This window comes from Lates calcarifer, linkage group LG23 (assembly GCF_001640805.2).
Source record: "Lates calcarifer isolate ASB-BC8 linkage group LG23, TLL_Latcal_v3, whole genome shotgun sequence".
NCBI classification, from domain to species: Eukaryota; Metazoa; Chordata; class Actinopteri; family Centropomidae; genus Lates; species Lates calcarifer.
Window position 1 is genome coordinate 6,321,062 of NC_066855.1, and position 18,138 is coordinate 6,339,199.

An 18,138-nucleotide genomic window follows, 5' to 3' on the forward strand; every position below is an offset into this window, starting at 1 on the left:
TCATGAGATTTAGACGGACATTTGTGCGTATAAAAAGCAAAAAAAAAAGGACACAAAGCTGCTGTCTCAACTTGCTTCATGTTTTATGGCTCAGAGTAATAACAGTAACTATGACATCCAATCATGAAACAGGTAAAAACACGTCGTACATACATACTGCAGATTATTCAGGTCTAGAATATGATTGAAACCGTAGCACATCACGCTTGCATTAATTACACGGCAGAAATATAAAGTGTCAGAAGAGCATCAGTAATTTCTGTGCAATTCTAAAGTGCATCTTAATGTGATTTAACAGGACATCTACAACTATATGTGCAGAGTCTTTAAGCTTAAACAAAGACACAGGGACGTCGTCAGGCAGCAAAAGCAACAGAAGTGCTGCTGAGAAAAAGCTTCTACTCATACATCGCTTCCTGAGGCTAATATATCAGGAGGCTGTTACATTATCAAGTACATAGAGAGTTACTATTTTGGTAAACGTCAGAACTTCCCTTTAATATAACATTCACTCACAGTCGTCTAATCTAACATACAATTATCAAGTATAAGATAAGAGAAATACGTGTTACAATTACAAAAAAAATCTAATTATTTGAGCACCTTGGAATCGCCAGCTTTTACTTCTGATAATATCAACTCCCATAACATCAGATACCTTATTATATTGGACATCCTTGCATTGGCGCAGGCAAAACTATCACCAAGAAAGCTACAGTTATTCATTTTTTCTATAGTTGCAAAGTAGAATAAATTAAAAAGTTCACATTTGACCATAGGAGATCAGTAAAGAAAATAAACAGCAGATATGACAGTGGTGCTTCATTTTACAGATCTAATTTTCCTAATAATATTCTAGGGACGTTTCCTGGAAAAACATAAGGGACAACAGAGACAAAGATCTTAAAGTTGAGTTGGTCTATAAGCAGTTTAGAGCTAAAACGATTGGTTGATTGATGGCAGCAAATTTTTTCACAATTGATTAACTGTGATTAAATGTAATTTTTAAAGGGGAAATGCCAAAAAGGATCAAGCTCCTGCTTCTTAAATGTGAAGACCTGCTGTTATGTCACATCTCTGCATGTTCAGCTGACTGGCTGCACAAAAGACTTTCTAAGTCACACCAGCAGTTAATTGAAACAGTTTAACTGGAAGTGTACCAACTGATCACAGTCTCCACTTTCTGTAATTAGTACCAAATAACAATGTTAGGTTTATATCTTTACCAGGAACCTTTTTGTGAATTCACATTAACGTCTCTGGGAAACTACAGGACCTGTGAAACAGTGAAACAGAGTGTCACCGATACAGTTTATCATAATAAAACACATTTTATTCCCCAGAGATGATTTCCTCAGGAGCTTGTTTAAAACCGGGGCTGTGCAAAGTGAGGTAGAGTGATTGTACAGTAGAGACGGCGGCGTTAGGCACTGGTGTTTCTGTGCAAAGTGAGCCACATCTGAGACGTGAGCTGGTGGTGTTCGGTCTTCTTGTTTCTGCATCACTCTTATATTAAACCCCTTTGCTGGGTATTTCTGGGCAAATAACAAACTGTAAAGTATAGAGCTTGATGTGCTGCTGTGAGAGTCTTTCCAAAGAGTCGTTCTGTAACTGGAAGACGATAATTAATCTTGCAGCAGTTCTTTTTCTTTCTTTTCTTTTTTTTTTGGAAGCAACTAATGCAAAATAGGCAGCGTGTCACCTGCTGAGGGTCTCCCCCTGTTTTCAATCAGGTCCTCTTTGGTTTTCTGAATACGGGAGAAAATTTCCCTAAAAAGTTCCTTGTACTCTGGCTGATGAAAGTCATCCTCGAAGTCCTCCATGTCTGTCAGAGCGGGACAAGCTCCAATGGGGGACGGAGTCTGGACCGATTTATGGCTCTGACCGTCCTGTTCCTCCTCAGGCTCCTGTGGCCCCAGGTGGCAGCGCCGCAGCAGCTCGTCGTACTTCACCTGCAAGGCACTGTACTGGGCGTCCACCTCGTTGAGCAGTGAGATCCCGCGATACTTCACCACCTCGGCTCGGCGCACGCAGGAGCATTCATGGTCGTAGATCTTGTCGGGAAAGTCGGGCATCTGCGTCACCTTCATCAGCCGCTCGCTGCCCCATTGCTTCAGCACCCGGGGGCTTTTAGCTGCAGCCGTGTCCCCTTCACCCCCCTCCTCCTCCGGGTTGAGGAACATCGGGTCCGCCAGCAGGTTATGGATTATGCCCGGTCTGCAGGATCTTGTAGAGGACTCTGATTTCCAGAGCTGACGAAGCTCTTCAGCCTCAAGCTCCAGCTCCAACACTCTGGCCTGAAGAAGAGCAAAAGAAAAAAATGACTTGGATGTCAGAGAGGACCAACATAAACTCAACTGCAGTCAGAGAAGTTTGCGTATGTGTATGACAATATTTGTCACACATACCTGACATCCCTCCATCCTTGCCAGCTGTTGCTCCAGCGCTGTGTTCTCGCCGGCGAGCAGCTCAGCCTCTCGCTCTGCCTGCTCCCTCCGAGCACGCTCACTGGCAAACTGAGTCTGGAGGGTGCGGAGGGACTGACGCAGCGATGCCTGCTCCTCCTCATGCCACGACATGTCGGAGGACTCACGGTCGTCTGAAGATTCATCAGGATCGTAGTCGTACCTGTACAGAAACACACACAGTTAAACTTTACTTTCATGAATTCCTTTAGAAGTTTTCAAAAGTTTTTCTAGTTCTCCAATTCTGATAAAATCTATTCTCTTGTAGTCTATATCATTCTATTAAAAAAAAAAAAAAAAAGTTAAGGCATTTTGGAAATACCCTTATTGTCTTTCTTGTTCAGAGTCAGAGGAGAGGATTGATACCATTCTTGTGTCTGTGTGGTCAACATGAAGGTAGACCTAGCTGCTGATTAGCTTAGCTCAGTGTGAAGACTGGAAACAGGCAGAAACAAGTACAAGTGAGGCTGAATAATACCATTAGTTTTGCAGTTAAACCAAGTGATGGATATATTAAAAATTTTCACCCAATGATGGTGCAAGACAAAAAGTCAGGGATCATCAAGGTGAATTCATCCTCAGGCGGTCTGAATGTATGAACCATATTTCTTGGCAATCCATCAGACAGTTTGATGAGATATTTCAGTCTGGACCAACAGACTGACACTGCCATCCATGGATTTTACTCAAAACTTGACAAAAAAAAAAAAAAAAAAAAACTCAGAAAAATACCAGAATAATGAAAAGTTGAAACAGCTACGGGTCCAGGGCAACTGAGGAAAACTCATCTGCTGATCGAGACCATGTGATACAGTCAAAAGCTCCAGAGCAGGCCAGGAAGAGGACCCTGAATGAGGATTGTTTCAACACCTATTTTTATTTAATCGTTATCTATTTAACTGTCCATAGCATTTTATCTATCACTTGTCAGTTTTATTATGGAGGTAAAACAAATCAAAAGGTGAAAGGAAATACACGGTGGAGAGAGATGATGACAACTTGTACCACAAGTCACGAGCCAGATTCAGTCTGATCACATTTAGGATACATACGAGGCCTAAAGTGACAGAAAATGTATATTTTTTGTAAAAATCTAGCAAACAGTGTTTGGAATTTAAGTAGCTTATTTACTTTTTTGCCTTTGTCTATATCCTATAATGTACTTAATCTGTTTTGGATATCTGTGTTTCTATTCTGTATACCGGAATAAACCAAACCAATACTCAGCTGAACAGAAAAAAGTAAAACATAAAAGGAACACTTAGTGAGGAATCAAGAACTTATCAGTAGAACCAGGGTGATTAGAAATCAGCTGAAGAATCAATTGCAGCTTTAAAGAGATAAGGAGACATGTTCGTGCCCTCCATGTTAGACTTTGACCACTTTCCTTCCAACTTCATCCCCCGCGCTGCACTCTGAGTTCAGCTCGGACCTGTCTCACGTCCCACTATTGAGTTTATCAGCGTGTTTTCCATCCACCTGACCTGGATGTTTTGAAGGAGTGGTTCTAACAGGATTACAAACACCGCCAGAAACTAAACTCAGGCCAGTGAATGAACTTGTCTCAGCCCAGGCCAAGAGGAAGTGACCACAGCATGAAACATTCAGACTCGCTGTGAGGTAGACATGGCTGACTGCCAGCGAGTAGGATTAGCTCACATAGGAGGAGGAGAGCTAAAGCCGGGTGGGGGTGGGGGGACTCAGTGCAGGATTTGCTGCTTCCTTTTTTGAAGATTACAACGAGCTTCTGGACCAGTGACAATGCAATTACAAGTTTTCTTTTACCAGGTTGAGGAAGAAGTTAAAAACAAAAGTTCTTGAAGGGTTTGATGATTTTTTTTTAATCTTTGAGGTGAATCTTCTCAGCTTTCCTCCCATCCAAAAACAGAGACAGGAGCCACAATCACCAGGATGCGTTAAATGTTACTAGTTATGTTGATGACTAGTCCACTGCATCCATTGCAATTTCCTAAAATCCAGAGTGTCTTTATATTGCCTGTTTTGCTCAACCAACAGTCTAAAATATCAGTGAATCTTTGGCATTAATGCTTTGTAAATGACTTAAACGATAAGCTGATTATCAAAATTGTTCTCTAATTTTACGTCTGTCTGCTAATTGATTGATTGACTACTCACTTAAGCACTGCTGATATAAACCCAGTGTTTGAGCTTCCTCACCTGAGTGTGTTTTGCAGCTCTTTGAGGCAGGACACACTGTGGCTGCTGCGAGTCGGCCACCTCTCTCTGTGTGGAGGCCTGTGAGGCTGAGGACTCAACTTCATCTCCTCTACCTGATGCTGCAGCTCCTCCACCTGCGTCTGCAGCAGCTCCACTGTTTCTGTCAGCCTGCACACAGAGGAAACAAGCTCTTAGGTTACTAATAAAGGATGTTTTTTACACTCTACATGCAAACCAGGGAAATCTGTCCATAATCACAGAGAATCTCCACATCTCCCGTCTTACCCCTGGATCTTCTGCTGGGCCGTCCTATTGTCCAGGACCAGTTTGTGGTTGCTCTGCTCCAGCTCTCTGGCCGACACGTCCAGCTGCTCGTACACTTTAGCATGCTGATCGTTGACCTGCCTGAGGAGGTCCACCTGCTTCGTCAGGTACTGGATGAGAGAGATGAGGAGAAGAGAGCGAGAGGGACGGGGATGACGGCATGAGAGAAAGGTCAGTTTGTTGTACATCATCTGCTGAGACGTCTATTAACAGTAGTGGTGGTAATTTGATTGACTTTACACGTCACACTACAATAAAATATAATGAAACTCTATTCATATACGAGGAGTTATTAATGAGTTTGTGGCCTAAGTTAGAACAAGATGAGTTAAACAGCTCTTGTATCTTGTACTGTTCAGTTCTTTGAATGACGATGCAGAACATTTGTAGTTAATAACTTTTGTGTTTATTTGTGTTCCAGGTCTCTGAAAATTGCCAATCAACATTGTCTGAGAAACTGAACAACATCTACCTTTGTGAGGTAAAACATATTAAAAGTTTAAAGCAAAAAGAGATTTTGAAAGATGAGTTTTCAGATGTTTTTAGATGTTGTATGATGGACTCAGACTTTAAAGATGTCCAGCATCACCACAACAAAGGGAATTCATGTCTTAAACCTCCTTCATCTGATCCATCTGAAAGGCTAAATGTAATATTTTTACCACAAAACAGGAAACATGTGGACTGTTCAAACAAATCAATAATATGTAGGTTAAACTACCAGCAGAGTCTTTAATAATTAAAATGGTGCTCAGAAGGGAGCCAAACCCCTTTAATTATTATGATTAATATCATTATTGAGTGGCGTTTAGTGCTAATTATACATTTTTCCTTCAGCATAACAGCCAAGAAATGAAAGTGCAACTTTGAAGAAATGTAGAGAAACAATCAGCACAGTTTCTTTAAGAACAGGTTATCTTATCAGCTGTTGCAGCCAGGACACTTTGAACCTTTGGTCATGCAGTAATGTGTCTGCTGAGAACCATCAGCTTCACACTGACAACAGACCTGCTGTCAGCACAACAGTTCAATGTCAAACTAGATGTTAAACAGTGAAAAGTCAATGAACGACATGTGTGTGTACAGTATGTAGGTTAGTTGAATTCTTAAAGGTTATTTTCATGGTGTTTCTGCTCCATCAGATACCATTAATTCTATTATAAAGTGATAGTAAATGGCAATGGGAAGCAGGTAATTAAATTGCAACACAGGTCATGAGCTGGAATTGGACAGTGACGTCACAAGTATCCAGCGCAGGTCTTAAGAGATTAATTCAGCAGCGACATGTAGAGAGGGATTTACTGCCAGACACTTCAGACTGACCTCACTCAAGAAAATTAAAACAAGGCCTCAAAATCCCAAAAATCTGTTAAAGCATAATATTGAGTTAATATTGAGTTTCTGTCATCTCTGTTTGAAATAAGACCATGGATTAATGATTTCCTGCTGAATTCCTGCACGCACAAGTGTTTCTAAATTTGAACACAAGAATAAACAGACACGACAGGTACACAGCAGGAAGGCTGTAGGTCTGGGTTCAGACACAATGAAGTTCTTCAACAGCAAAACAAGTACATACAAGTAATATAAACATTTGTTTTTTCTAAATGTATGTAAATCTGTATCATCTAGCAAACAATAAATTAGAATTAAATGCCATGATCTTAAATCTTCATAACAACAATCACCTATAATTTCCATCATAAAGAACTGACTTTTTTTTTTAAAGAAATGTTGTTATAATTTTTGATCTTTCAAAACACATGACAAAAAAATATTTCTTTATTTTCTTTTCAAGAAAATACCTTTAAACTCTGTGAATAATGTTTTATTTCTCTCTTCGCTGTAAAGAGAGCTGTCATTTAATGTGTTGTACAGTGTTTGATTGATGATGAGTTTTAGCACTACTTTAATTATCGGTAAATAAAAACATTCTTTTTTTTTAACCCTAATCTTTCAGTTCACTCAAAAGCTGCATACAGTCCCAAACAACCTCCACCAACGGGGCTGGACAGCTTGCATGTTGCCTGAGAAGCAAAACCTGGGGCAAAAAAAGTCTACAAATCCCTCTCTACTGCTGGTAAAGCATAAATGCTGCTAGCACATGATGAGCATTTTAACAGTGTTGCCGGCGGGGGTAGTTATACACACATCACGTATACAAGGTGCAAAGTTGTTAAAAAGCAGCATCAATGAAAAAAGTAACACCTGCACACTGAATCCAGTCCACAGAATTTATTCAAAGAGACAATGTTTTACCCTCACTGAAACCTGGTATTGTCTTCTTGAATTCACCGATGCTGCATCTTTATATTTTGATCAACTCAGAGCAACTTCTTCCATCTAGGATTTGTGGGTTGGACAGTAAGAGGCTGTGGTTCAGTGATGACAGATTAATCAAACTGCAACTGTAGAAGTGGTGAGGAGAAATATAGGATGTTGTACAACACCATGCTGTTTTTCCTTTAGGCTAAATGAGGCATTTCTAAATCAGTATAAACCTCTGATAGCACAATTTAATCCTGCATTAAAGAGGAAATCAGTGCCTCATAAATGAAACAGTTTAAGCACCTTCCAGTCCAATCTTATTCGCTGTATATCCTGGTCTAACAGAAGGGGCAGTAGTGGATTTTGGATGAAGACACAAATAGTCCGACAGGAGGGAGAGCGAGAGAGATATCAGCTCTTTTACCTCGATCTCCTGCAGCTGCTCCTGGTTGGTGGAGTACATCTGCTGCAGCCCCTGCTCCAGCTCCCTGTTCCTCTCCAGAAGAGTCTTCCCGAGCTCGGCGGCCAGCTGCAGGTCTGAGGGAGAGACGGAGCGAGGAACCACAGGTGCTTTAGCAGAGCTCATAGTTAAGTCTCACTGGTGGAGACTTGGGGACCTTTACAGTACAAGTAGCTTTGTGAGGTTTTGTTGATGCCTGGCAGAAGTCCAGTAACCCACTTTTTAAAATTTGTGCCACAGGGTTTATCCACCTTTACAAACAAGCATGGACTGCTCATTATTTCTGCACCTATGAATTTCCTCAGACAGTTAATCTAGCTCCTTATCACTTGGCTCCTATTTTATCCACCACCTAATATTTTACAAGAATAAAGAGCAAATATGACACAGCTGTGATGTAAATATGAAACATTAGAAGGGAATATTACACAGACAAACCTTTAAGCTAAAAACATGCAATAAAGACAATGAAGTCAAATCTTCACTTCAGAGAGACCTTTTCTATTTTTTCTATTTTGCCGCATATGTGAGTGTCCTGCTGACTCCTGCCTTTTTCCTGCAGCCCGTCAAGGTGCTTCAGTTCCACTACCTGCTCGCAGATTGAATTAAATATCCTGATTTATAATATTAATATTATAGTTTCAGAAAATCGCATGGAAATTCCAACAAATTGAAACCTACTGTGCACCTGCATGGTTTAACAGTGACTTTGTAATGTGATATATATGTGTTATTATGTGTGTCTGTATTACAGCTGTAATGTACCTATTTTTATTTTATTTAGAAAATAAATAAATTTAGTATCAATGGTTCTTTAAAGACAAAGACTGAAGGGAAACTGTACCATGTTCAAGGTCTTGCTTGTCGTACCACGGTTCCTCCTCCTTGATCTCAAATTCCTCCTCCACAATCATGTCTGTCAGCATCTTCACGTTGAAAATCACTCTCACGCTTTTCAAGAATTATTCCGGTTCTTAAACATGACAAAGTCGCGGTTCAATGCGATAGTGATAAAGCGCGTCTTCCCCGCCGTCGTCTGCCCGCCTGCTGCCGGCACCGGTGTGCGCTCATCACCGGACAGACAGACGGATCACCACTGATGAACCGGTGCTGCCATGAAGACATTTCCGGCTGTGAAATTCAAAATAAAAGCAGCAATATTTGAGTATTTCACAGCGGTTCGACTTTTTGTCTCTGTGAGGGTGTTATGATTTTGCCTGAATAAAACAGGATGCTCTTTACCGCTGCAGATGTTGTATCTGTTGGTTTCGAAAGTAACTGTCAACAGCTTGCAAATTTACTGTGGATGCCTCTTTTTTTGTTGCACTGCTGTTTATAGTAACGCTGTCTTGGTGTGTGTGTTATGTTTGCCTACCACCGTACGCCACAGGGGTCCAAGGAGTTGTTCATGTACCTGAAACGTAGCTCATGAAATGAGAAGATGCAAAACAACCACAAACAGACGCAAACCGATCATAATGACCACGAAGCGGCATTTTTTTCTTCAAATTTTAGCTTTTATTTTGACGAGTACATCGCATAGTTTCCGGTATTGACTTGTCTCTCTCTGTGAGTTTCACCATCAGTTCACCACACCTGCTTCTCTGCGTTTGATTCCTCCCTTGGAAACCGCAGCTCACAGACATGGTGACCACACGGGGGCACTGCAGCAACAAAAACACAACTTGATCTGTTCATATTATTTCCCACTTTTTACTTTCCCAAAACATTTTTTAATAAATATTGTACTTTATACTCCGTTAAACTCGCCTGACAGCTGGGGATACCTGTGAAAATACTCTTTGTCTTTAACTTGTGACAGAAAGTTACGGTGGCCCTGAAGGTCCAAACTGGCACAACACTTCCTGTTTGTTTGCGTATGACGTCAAGAAGACAAACGAGACGCCAGAGAAATGCTGCAGGAAGTAATTTCACAGCGTCTCAAAAGACATCACCTGAACAAAGGTAGCATAACTTATGTAGCCTAGTTATATATCTGTAGATGTTTCTGTAGACTACGTTGCAGCGTTAAAGTTATCGTTTTTCCTCGCAGTGTTGGAGTTTGTATCGCTTAACTGAGCAACAATACAACTAACGCTGGGTAACCACGAGGTGTTTTGCAGGATGCAACTTTGTTTGCTCACTTGCAACAGTGTTTGACGCATGGGCAAAGTTTCCTGAGTTTTTGAGCAAATGTAGGCCCTCAAAGAGGCGATTAATTTCGGAGGCGATTAATAAGAATAAGAAACAGCGCAATTCAAATAAGGCCTTTGCACGCTTTCGTGCTCGGACCTTAATAAGAAAATTAGTAATGGGAAACATAATCTAATATTAGAGGTAACAGTAAAAGTAAGCTGTAATATAAAAGCAATGCAGAAGTAATAGTAATCCAAAATAGAAGGGAAAATGTCACGTTATAGTAAGACATCAAAAATATCACAGTGTACTATGTGATCTAAAATGTCAAAAATGTCCGTATAGTTAAGTATAAAAATGTTTTGTTAAATGTTCTGGTTCAGCTGTAATATTGAATATCCATCTGTGTTTTCATGGTTAAACTGTTAAATATAATATATAGAGTAAGGCATCAAAAAACATCAAAATATGTCATAGTATAGTTAGGTTTGAAAAAATGGCATAGTATAGTAAGGAGTCAAAAATGGTCAGAAAATGTTAAATGTTCGGGGTCAGGTGTAATGTTGAATATTTATCTGTGTTTTCATGGTTAAACTGTTGATGAGGAATAGGTAGTAGTGTATTGATCATTTTCCTTTGAATGTTTCTTTTTGATTTCCTCCAGGTGTCACCACTTTATCCACGACATCGTCCACGATCGCAGAGACATGGTCCATGATCGGAGAGACATTGTTGAGGATGAGGGAGACATCGTCCACGATCAGAGACATTGTCCATGATCGCAGAGACCTTGTCAAAGATGAGAGAGACGTTGTCCTTGATCAGAGACATTGTCCCATGCTTCGTAGAGACCTTGCGATAGAATCGGCGGAGACGGGGGTCACCGATTTGACGGCACTGCCCGCGATCATGGAGACATTGTTGATGTTCACAGAGACACCGTCTATGATCTCAGAGACATCGTCCACAATCACAAAGACATTGTCTGTGATCACAGAGACTTTGTCCATAATCTCAGAGACATTGTCCGCGATCACAGAGACGCAGTCCACGATCACAGAGAGCTATCGTACAATGAAGAAGTTCTTTGAGACCAGGACAGAGGCCTCCACGTAATTCACAAACAGTAAGTAATCTGCTATATGAAAATAATCTATTAAAGTAAAGTAAAAAGTAAAAGTAATGGCAAGAAAATCAAAAAATATCATAGTATAGTATGTAGTCAAAAACAGTAAAAAAAAAAAAAAAAAATCATAGTATAGTATGTAGTCAAAAACAGTAAAAAAAAAAAAAAAAATCATAGTATAGTATGTAGTCAAAAACAGTAAAAAAAAAAAATCATAGTATAGTAAGGCATCACAAATGGTCAAAAAATGTTAAATGTTCGGGGTCAGCTGTAATGTTGAATATTTATCTGTGTTTTCATGGTTAAACTGTTGATGAGGAATAGCTAGTAGTGTATTGAGCATTTTCCTTTGTATGTTTCTCTTTGATTCCCTCCAGGTGTCACCACTTTGTCCACGACATCGTCCACGATCGCAGAGACATGGTCCATGATCGGAGAGACATTGTTGAGGATGAGGGAGATATCGTCCATGATCAGAGACATTGTCCATGATTGCAGAGACCTTGTCAAAGATGAGAGAGACGTTGTCCTTGATCAGAGACATTGTCCCATGCTTCGTAGAGACCTTGCGATAGAATCGGCGGAGACGGGGGTCACCGATTTGACGGCACTGCCCGCGATCATGGAGACATTGTTGATGTTCACAGAGACACCGTCTATGATCTCAGAGACATCGTCCACAATCACAAAGACATTGTCTGTGATCACAGAGACTTTGTCCATAATCTCAGAGACATTGTCCGCGATCACAGAGACGCAGTCCACGATCACAGAGAGCTATCGTACAATGAAGAAGTTCTTTGAGACCAGGACAGAGGCCTCCACGTAATTCACAAACAGTAAGTAATCTGCTATATGAAAATAATCTATTAAAGTAAAGTAAAAAGTAAAAGTAATGGCAAGAAAATCAAAAAATATCATAGTATAGTATGTAGTCAAAAACAGTAAAAAAAAAAAATCATAGTATAGTAAGGCATCACAAATGGTCAAAAAATGTTAAATGTTCGGGGTCAGCTGTAATGTTAAATATTTATCTGTGTTTTCATGGTTAAACTGTTGATGAGGAATAGGTAGTAGTGTATTGATCATTTTCCTTTGTATGTTTATCTTTGATTCCCTCCAGGTGTCACCACTTTGTCCACGACATCGTCCACGATCGCAGAGACATGGTCCATGATCGGAGAGACATTGTTGAGGATGAGGGAGATATCGTCCATGATCAGAGACATTGTCCATGATTGCAGAGACCTTGTCAAAGATGAGAGAGACGTTGTCCTTGATCAGAGACATTGTCCCATGCTTCGTAGAGACCTTGCGATAGAATCGGCGGAGACGGGGGTCACCGATTTGACGGCACTGCCCGCGATCATGGAGACATTGTTGATGTTCACAGAGACACCGTCTATGATCTCAGAGACATCGTCCACAATCACAAAGACATTGTCCGTGATCACAGAGACTTTGTCCATAATCTCAGAGACATTGTCCGCGATCACAGAGATGCAGTCCACGATCAGAGAGCTGTCGTGCAATGAGGAAGTTCTTTGAGACCAGGACAGAGGCCTTCAGGTAATTCACAAGCAACTTTACATCAACTGTCCAACACAGAGCACTGACGTTAAGCTGTTTATATTCAGTAGTCAGTAAGTGTTATAATAGAAGTAATCTGCTATATAAAAGTAATGTATAATTAGTCTGTATTAATAGAAATAATATAAAAGTAATTAGCAATATCAGAAATAGTATGAAATAAATCACAGCAGCAAGACATCAAAAAATTGTCAAAAAAAGGTGTCTAGGCCGTATACTTATATTATTTAACAACAAGAGAGCCAACATTTACCAGCATGAGTAGCATTAGGCAACAGTGGCAAGAAAATCAAATGATATATAGCATGGTGTCATAAATCATAATGAAAAAAGGTCATACTATAGTAAGGCATCAAAAAATATCATAGTATAGTGTGGCCTCAAAAATGGTCAAAAAATGTCATAGTAGAGTAAGGCTTCAAAAACCATCAAAAAATGTCATAGTCTCATAAGGCATCAAAAACTGTCATAGTATAGTAAGGAGTCAAAAATGGTCAGAAAATGTTAAATGTTCGGGGTCAGGTGTAATGTTGAATATTTATCTGTGTTTTCATGGTTAAACTGTTGATGAGGAATAGGTAGTAGTGTATTGATCATTTTCCTTTGAATGTTTCTTTTTGATTTCCTCCAGGTGTCACCACTTTATCCACGACATCGTCCACGATCGCAGAGACATGGTCCATGATCGGAGAGACATTGTTGAGGATGAGGGAGACATCGTCCACGATCAGAGACATTGTCCATGATCGCAGAGACCTTGTCAAAGATGAGAGAGACGTTGTCCTTGATCAGAGACATTGTCCCATGCTTCGTAGAGACCTTGCGATAGAATCGGCGGAGACGGGGGTCACCGATTTGACGGCACTGCCCGCGATCATGGAGACATTGTTGATGTTCACAGAGACACCGTCTATGATCTCAGAGACATCGTCCACAATCACAAAGACATTGTCTGTGATCACAGAGACTTTGTCCATAATCTCAGAGACATTGTCCGCGATCACAGAGACGCAGTCCACGATCACAGAGAGCTATCGTACAATGAAGAAGTTCTTTGAGACCAGGACAGAGGCCTCCACGTAATTCACAAACAGTAAGTAATCTGCTATATGAAAATAATCTATTAAAGTAAAGTAAAAAGTAAAAGTAATGGCAAGAAAATCAAAAAATATCATAGTATAGTATGTAGTCAAAAACAGTAAAAAAAAAAAAAAAAATCATAGTATAGTATGTAGTCAAAAACAGTAAAAAAAAAAAAAAAAATCATAGTATAGTATGTAGTCAAAAACAGTAAAAAAAAAAAATCATAGTATAGTAAGGCATCACAAATGGTCAAAAAATGTTAAATGTTCGGGGTCAGCTGTAATGTTGAATATTTATCTGTGTTTTCATGGTTAAACTGTTGATGAGGAATAGCTAGTAGTGTATTGAGCATTTTCCTTTGTATGTTTCTCTTTGATTCCCTCCAGGTGTCACCACTTTGTCCACGACATCGTCCACGATCGCAGAGACATGGTCCATGATCGGAGAGACATTGTTGAGGATGAGGGAGATATCGTCCATGATCAGAGACATTGTCCATGATTGCAGAGACCTTGTCAAAGATGAGAGAGACGTTGTCCTTGATCAGAGACATTGTCCCATGCTTCGTAGAGACCTTGCGATAGAATCGGCGGAGACGGGGGTCACCGATTTGACGGCACTGCCCGCGATCATGGAGACATTGTTGATGTTCACAGAGACACCGTCTATGATCTCAGAGACATCGTCCACAATCACAAAGACATTGTCTGTGATCACAGAGACTTTGTCCATAATCTCAGAGACATTGTCCGCGATCACAGAGACGCAGTCCACGATCACAGAGAGCTATCGTACAATGAAGAAGTTCTTTGAGACCAGGACAGAGGCCTCCACGTAATTCACAAACAGTAAGTAATCTGCTATATGAAAATAATCTATTAAAGTAAAGTAAAAAGTAAAAGTAATGGCAAGAAAATCAAAAAATATCATAGTATAGTATGTAGTCAAAAACAGTAAAAAAAAAAAATCATAGTATAGTAAGGCATCACAAATGGTCAAAAAATGTTAAATGTTCGGGGTCAGCTGTAATGTTAAATATTTATCTGTGTTTTCATGGTTAAACTGTTGATGAGGAATAGGTAGTAGTGTATTGATCATTTTCCTTTGTATGTTTATCTTTGATTCCCTCCAGGTGTCACCACTTTGTCCACGACATCGTCCACGATCGCAGAGACATGGTCCATGATCGGAGAGACATTGTTGAGGATGAGGGAGATATCGTCCATGATCAGAGACATTGTCCATGATTGCAGAGACCTTGTCAAAGATGAGAGAGACGTTGTCCTTGATCAGAGACATTGTCCCATGCTTCGTAGAGACCTTGCGATAGAATCGGCGGAGACGGGGGTCACCGATTTGACGGCACTGCCCGCGATCATGGAGACATTGTTGATGTTCACAGAGACACCGTCTATGATCTCAGAGACATCGTCCACAATCACAAAGACATTGTCCGTGATCACAGAGACTTTGTCCATAATCTCAGAGACATTGTCCGCGATCACAGAGATGCAGTCCACGATCAGAGAGCTGTCGTGCAATGAGGAAGTTCTTTGAGACCAGGACAGAGGCCTTCAGGTAATTCACAAGCAACTTTACATCAACTGTCCAACACAGAGCACTGACGTTAAGCTGTTTATATTCAGTAGTCAGTAAGTGTTATAATAGAAGTAATCTGCTATATAAAAGTAATGTATAATTAGTCTGTATTAATAGAAATAATATAAAAGTAATTAGCAATATCAGAAATAGTATGAAATAAATCACAGCAGCAAGACATCAAAAAATTGTCAAAAAAAGGTGTCTAGGCCGTATACTTATATTATTTAACAACAAGAGAGCCAACATTTACCAGCATGAGTAGCATTAGGCAACAGTGGCAAGAAAATCAAATGATATATAGCATGGTGTCATAAATCATAATGAAAAAAGGTCATACTATAGTAAGGCATCAAAAAATATCATAGTATAGTGTGGCCTCAAAAATGGTCAAAAAATGTCATAGTAGAGTAAGGCTTCAAAAACCATCAAAAAATGTCATAGTCTCATAAGGCATCAAAAACTGTCATAGTATAGTAAGGAGTCAAAAATGGTCAGAAAATGTTAAATGTTCGGGGTCAGGTGTAATGTTGAATATTTATCTGTGTTTTCATGGTTAAACTGTTGCTGAGGAATAGGTAGTAGTGTATTGAGCATTTTCCTTTGTATGTTTCTCTTTGATTCCCTCCAGGTGTCACCACTTTATCCACGACATCGTCCACGATCGCAGAGACATGGTCCATGATCGGAGAGACATTGTTGAGGATGAGGGAGACATCGTCCACGATCAGAGACATTGTCCATGATCGCAGAGACCTTGTCAAAGATGAGAGAGACGTTGTCCTTGATCAGAGACATTGTCCCATGCTTCGTAGAGACCTTGCGATAGAATCGGCGGAGACGGGGGTCACCGATTTGACGGCACTGCCCGCGATCATGGAGACATTGTTGATGTTCACAGAGACACCGTCTATGATCTCAGAGACATCGTCCACAATCACAAAGACATTGTCCGTGATCACAGAGACTTTGTCCATAATCTCAGAGACATTGTCCGCGATCACAGAGATGCAGTCCACGATCAGAGAGCTGTCGTGCAATGAGGAAGTTCTTTGAGACCAGGACAGAGGCCTTCAGGTAATTCACAAGCAACTTTACATCAACTGTCCAACACAGAGCACTGACGTTAAGCTGTTTATATTCAGTAGTCAGTAAGTGTTATAATAGAAGTAATCTGCTATATAAAAGTAATGTATAATTAGTCTGTATTAATAGAAATAATATAAAAGTAATTAGCAATATCAGAAATAGTATGAAATAAATCACAGCAGCAAGACATCAAAAAACTGTCAAAAAAAGGTGTCTAGGCCGTATACTTATATTATTTAACAACAAGAGAGCCAACATTTACCAGCATGAGTAGCATTAGGCAACAGTGGCAAGAAAATCAAATGATATATAGTATGGTGTCATAAATCATAATGAAAAAAGGTCATACCATAGTAAGGCATCAAAAAATATCATAGTATAGTGTGGCCTCAAAAATGGTCAAAATGTCATAGTAGAGTAAGGCTTCAAAAACCATCAAAAAATGTCATAGTCTCATAAGGCATCAAAAACTGTCATAGTATAGTAAGGAGTCAAAAATGGTCAGAAAATGTTAAATGTTCGGGGTCAGGTGTAATGTTGAATATTTATCTGTGTTTTCATGGTTAAACTGTTGATGAGGAATAGGTAGTAGTGTATTGATCATTTTCCTTTGTATGTTTATCTTTGATTCCCTCCAGGTGTCACCACTTTGTCCACGACATCGTCCACGATCGCAGAGACATGGTCCATGATCGGAGAGACATTGTTGAGGATGAGGGAGACATCGTCCACTATCAGAGACATTGTCCATGATCACAGAGACCTTGTCAAAGATGAGAGAGACGTTGTCCTTGATCAGAGACATTGTCCCATGCTTCGTAGAGACCTTGCGATAGAATCGGCGGAGACGGGGGTCACCGATTTGATCAGAGAGCTGTCGTGCAATGAGGAAATTCTTTGAGACCAGGACAGAGGCCTTCAGGTAATTCACAAGCAACTTTACATCAACTGTCCAACACAGAGCACTGACGTTAAACTGTTTATATTCAGTAGTCAGTAAGTGTTATAATAGAAGTAATCTGCTATATAAAAGTAATGTATAATTAGTCTGTATTAATAGACATAATATAAAAGTAATAAGCAATATCAGAAATAGTATGAAATAAATCAAAGTAACAAGACATCAAAAACTGTCAAGAAAAGGTGTCTAGGCCGTACACTTATATTATTTAACAACAGGAGAGCCAACATTTACCAGCATGAGCAGCATTAGGCAACAGTGGCAAGAAAATCAAAAAATGTATAATATATATAAAATAATATATAGTATGGTGTCATAAATAGTAATTAAAAAAGGTCATAGTATAGTAAGGCTCCAAAATCCATCAAAAAATGTTATAGTATAGTAAGGCGTCAAAAATGGTCAAAAAATGTTATAGTATAGTAAGGCGTCAAAATCCATCAAAAAATGTCATAGAATGTTGTCAAAAATGGTCAAAAAATGTCAGTACAGTAAGGATTCAAAATCCATCAAAAAATGTTATAGTATAGTAAGGCTTCAAAATCCATCAAAAAATGTCATAGTATAGAATGTTGTCAAAAATGGTCAAAAAAATGTCATAGTATAGTAAGGCGTCAAAAAATGTCATAGTATAGAATGTTGTCAAAATTTGTCAAAAAATCATAGTATAGTAAGGCGTCAAAATCCATCAAAAAATGTCATAGTATAGTAAGGCGTCAAAAATGGTCAAAAAATGTCATAGTATAGTAAGGCGTCAAAATCCATCAAAAAATGTCATAGTATAGAATATTGTCAAAAATGGTCAAAAAATGTCATAGTATAGTAAGGCGTCAAAATCCATCAAAAAATGTCATAGTAT

The 18,138-nt window shown here is 39.5% G+C and overlaps 1 protein-coding gene and 1 long non-coding RNA gene across 6 annotated transcripts; one reads left to right on the forward strand and one right to left on the reverse strand.

The window, feature by feature from the left end:
* Window positions 1–66: 66 nt before the first annotated feature.
* On the reverse strand, window positions 67–8,786 carry LOC108876089 (cerebellar degeneration-related protein 2). The gene is made up of 6 exons (XM_018665404.2): window positions 8,540–8,786; window positions 7,660–7,772; window positions 4,929–5,077; window positions 4,644–4,811; window positions 2,409–2,628; window positions 67–2,297 (listed from the first exon to the last, which is right to left on the reverse strand). Exons 1-6 carry the CDS (start codon window positions 8,619–8,621, stop codon window positions 1,677–1,679), a joined length of 1,353 nt encoding a protein of 450 aa, XP_018520920.1. The 5' UTR covers window positions 8,622–8,786; the 3' UTR covers window positions 67–1,676.
* Window positions 8,787–9,561: 775 nt separating this feature from the next.
* Window positions 9,562–17,235, forward strand: LOC127139213 (uncharacterized). 5 transcript variants are annotated; one of them, XR_007809230.1, is made up of 9 exons: window positions 9,562–9,660; window positions 10,496–10,957; window positions 11,335–11,796; window positions 12,081–12,526; window positions 13,179–13,640; window positions 14,017–14,478; window positions 14,763–15,208; window positions 15,861–16,306; window positions 16,957–17,235. It is a non-coding gene; the product is annotated as an uncharacterized LOC127139213 (long non-coding RNA). The 5 variants fall into 5 exon arrangements; XR_007809231.1 differs by lacking the exon at window positions 15,861–16,306; XR_007809232.1 differs by lacking the exon at window positions 14,017–14,478.
* Window positions 17,236–18,138: the final 903 nt, after the last annotated feature.

What these genes read in the sequence shown, in the direction of transcription:
- LOC108876089 (XM_018665404.2), bottom strand. Translation starts at nt 8,621, where the DNA reads ATGCTGACAGACATGATTGTGGAGGAGGAATTTGAGATCAAGGAGGAG. An exon ending in GAGCTGCAAAACACACTCAG is followed by an intron (nt 2,629 to 4,643) that starts GTGAGGAAGCTC and finishes GTTTCTGTACAG; the next exon opens with GTACGACTACGATCCTGATG. An exon ending in CAAGGATGGAGGGATGTCAG is followed by an intron (nt 2,298 to 2,408) that starts GTATGTGTGACA and finishes GCTCTTCTTCAG; the next exon opens with GCCAGAGTGTTGGAGCTGGA.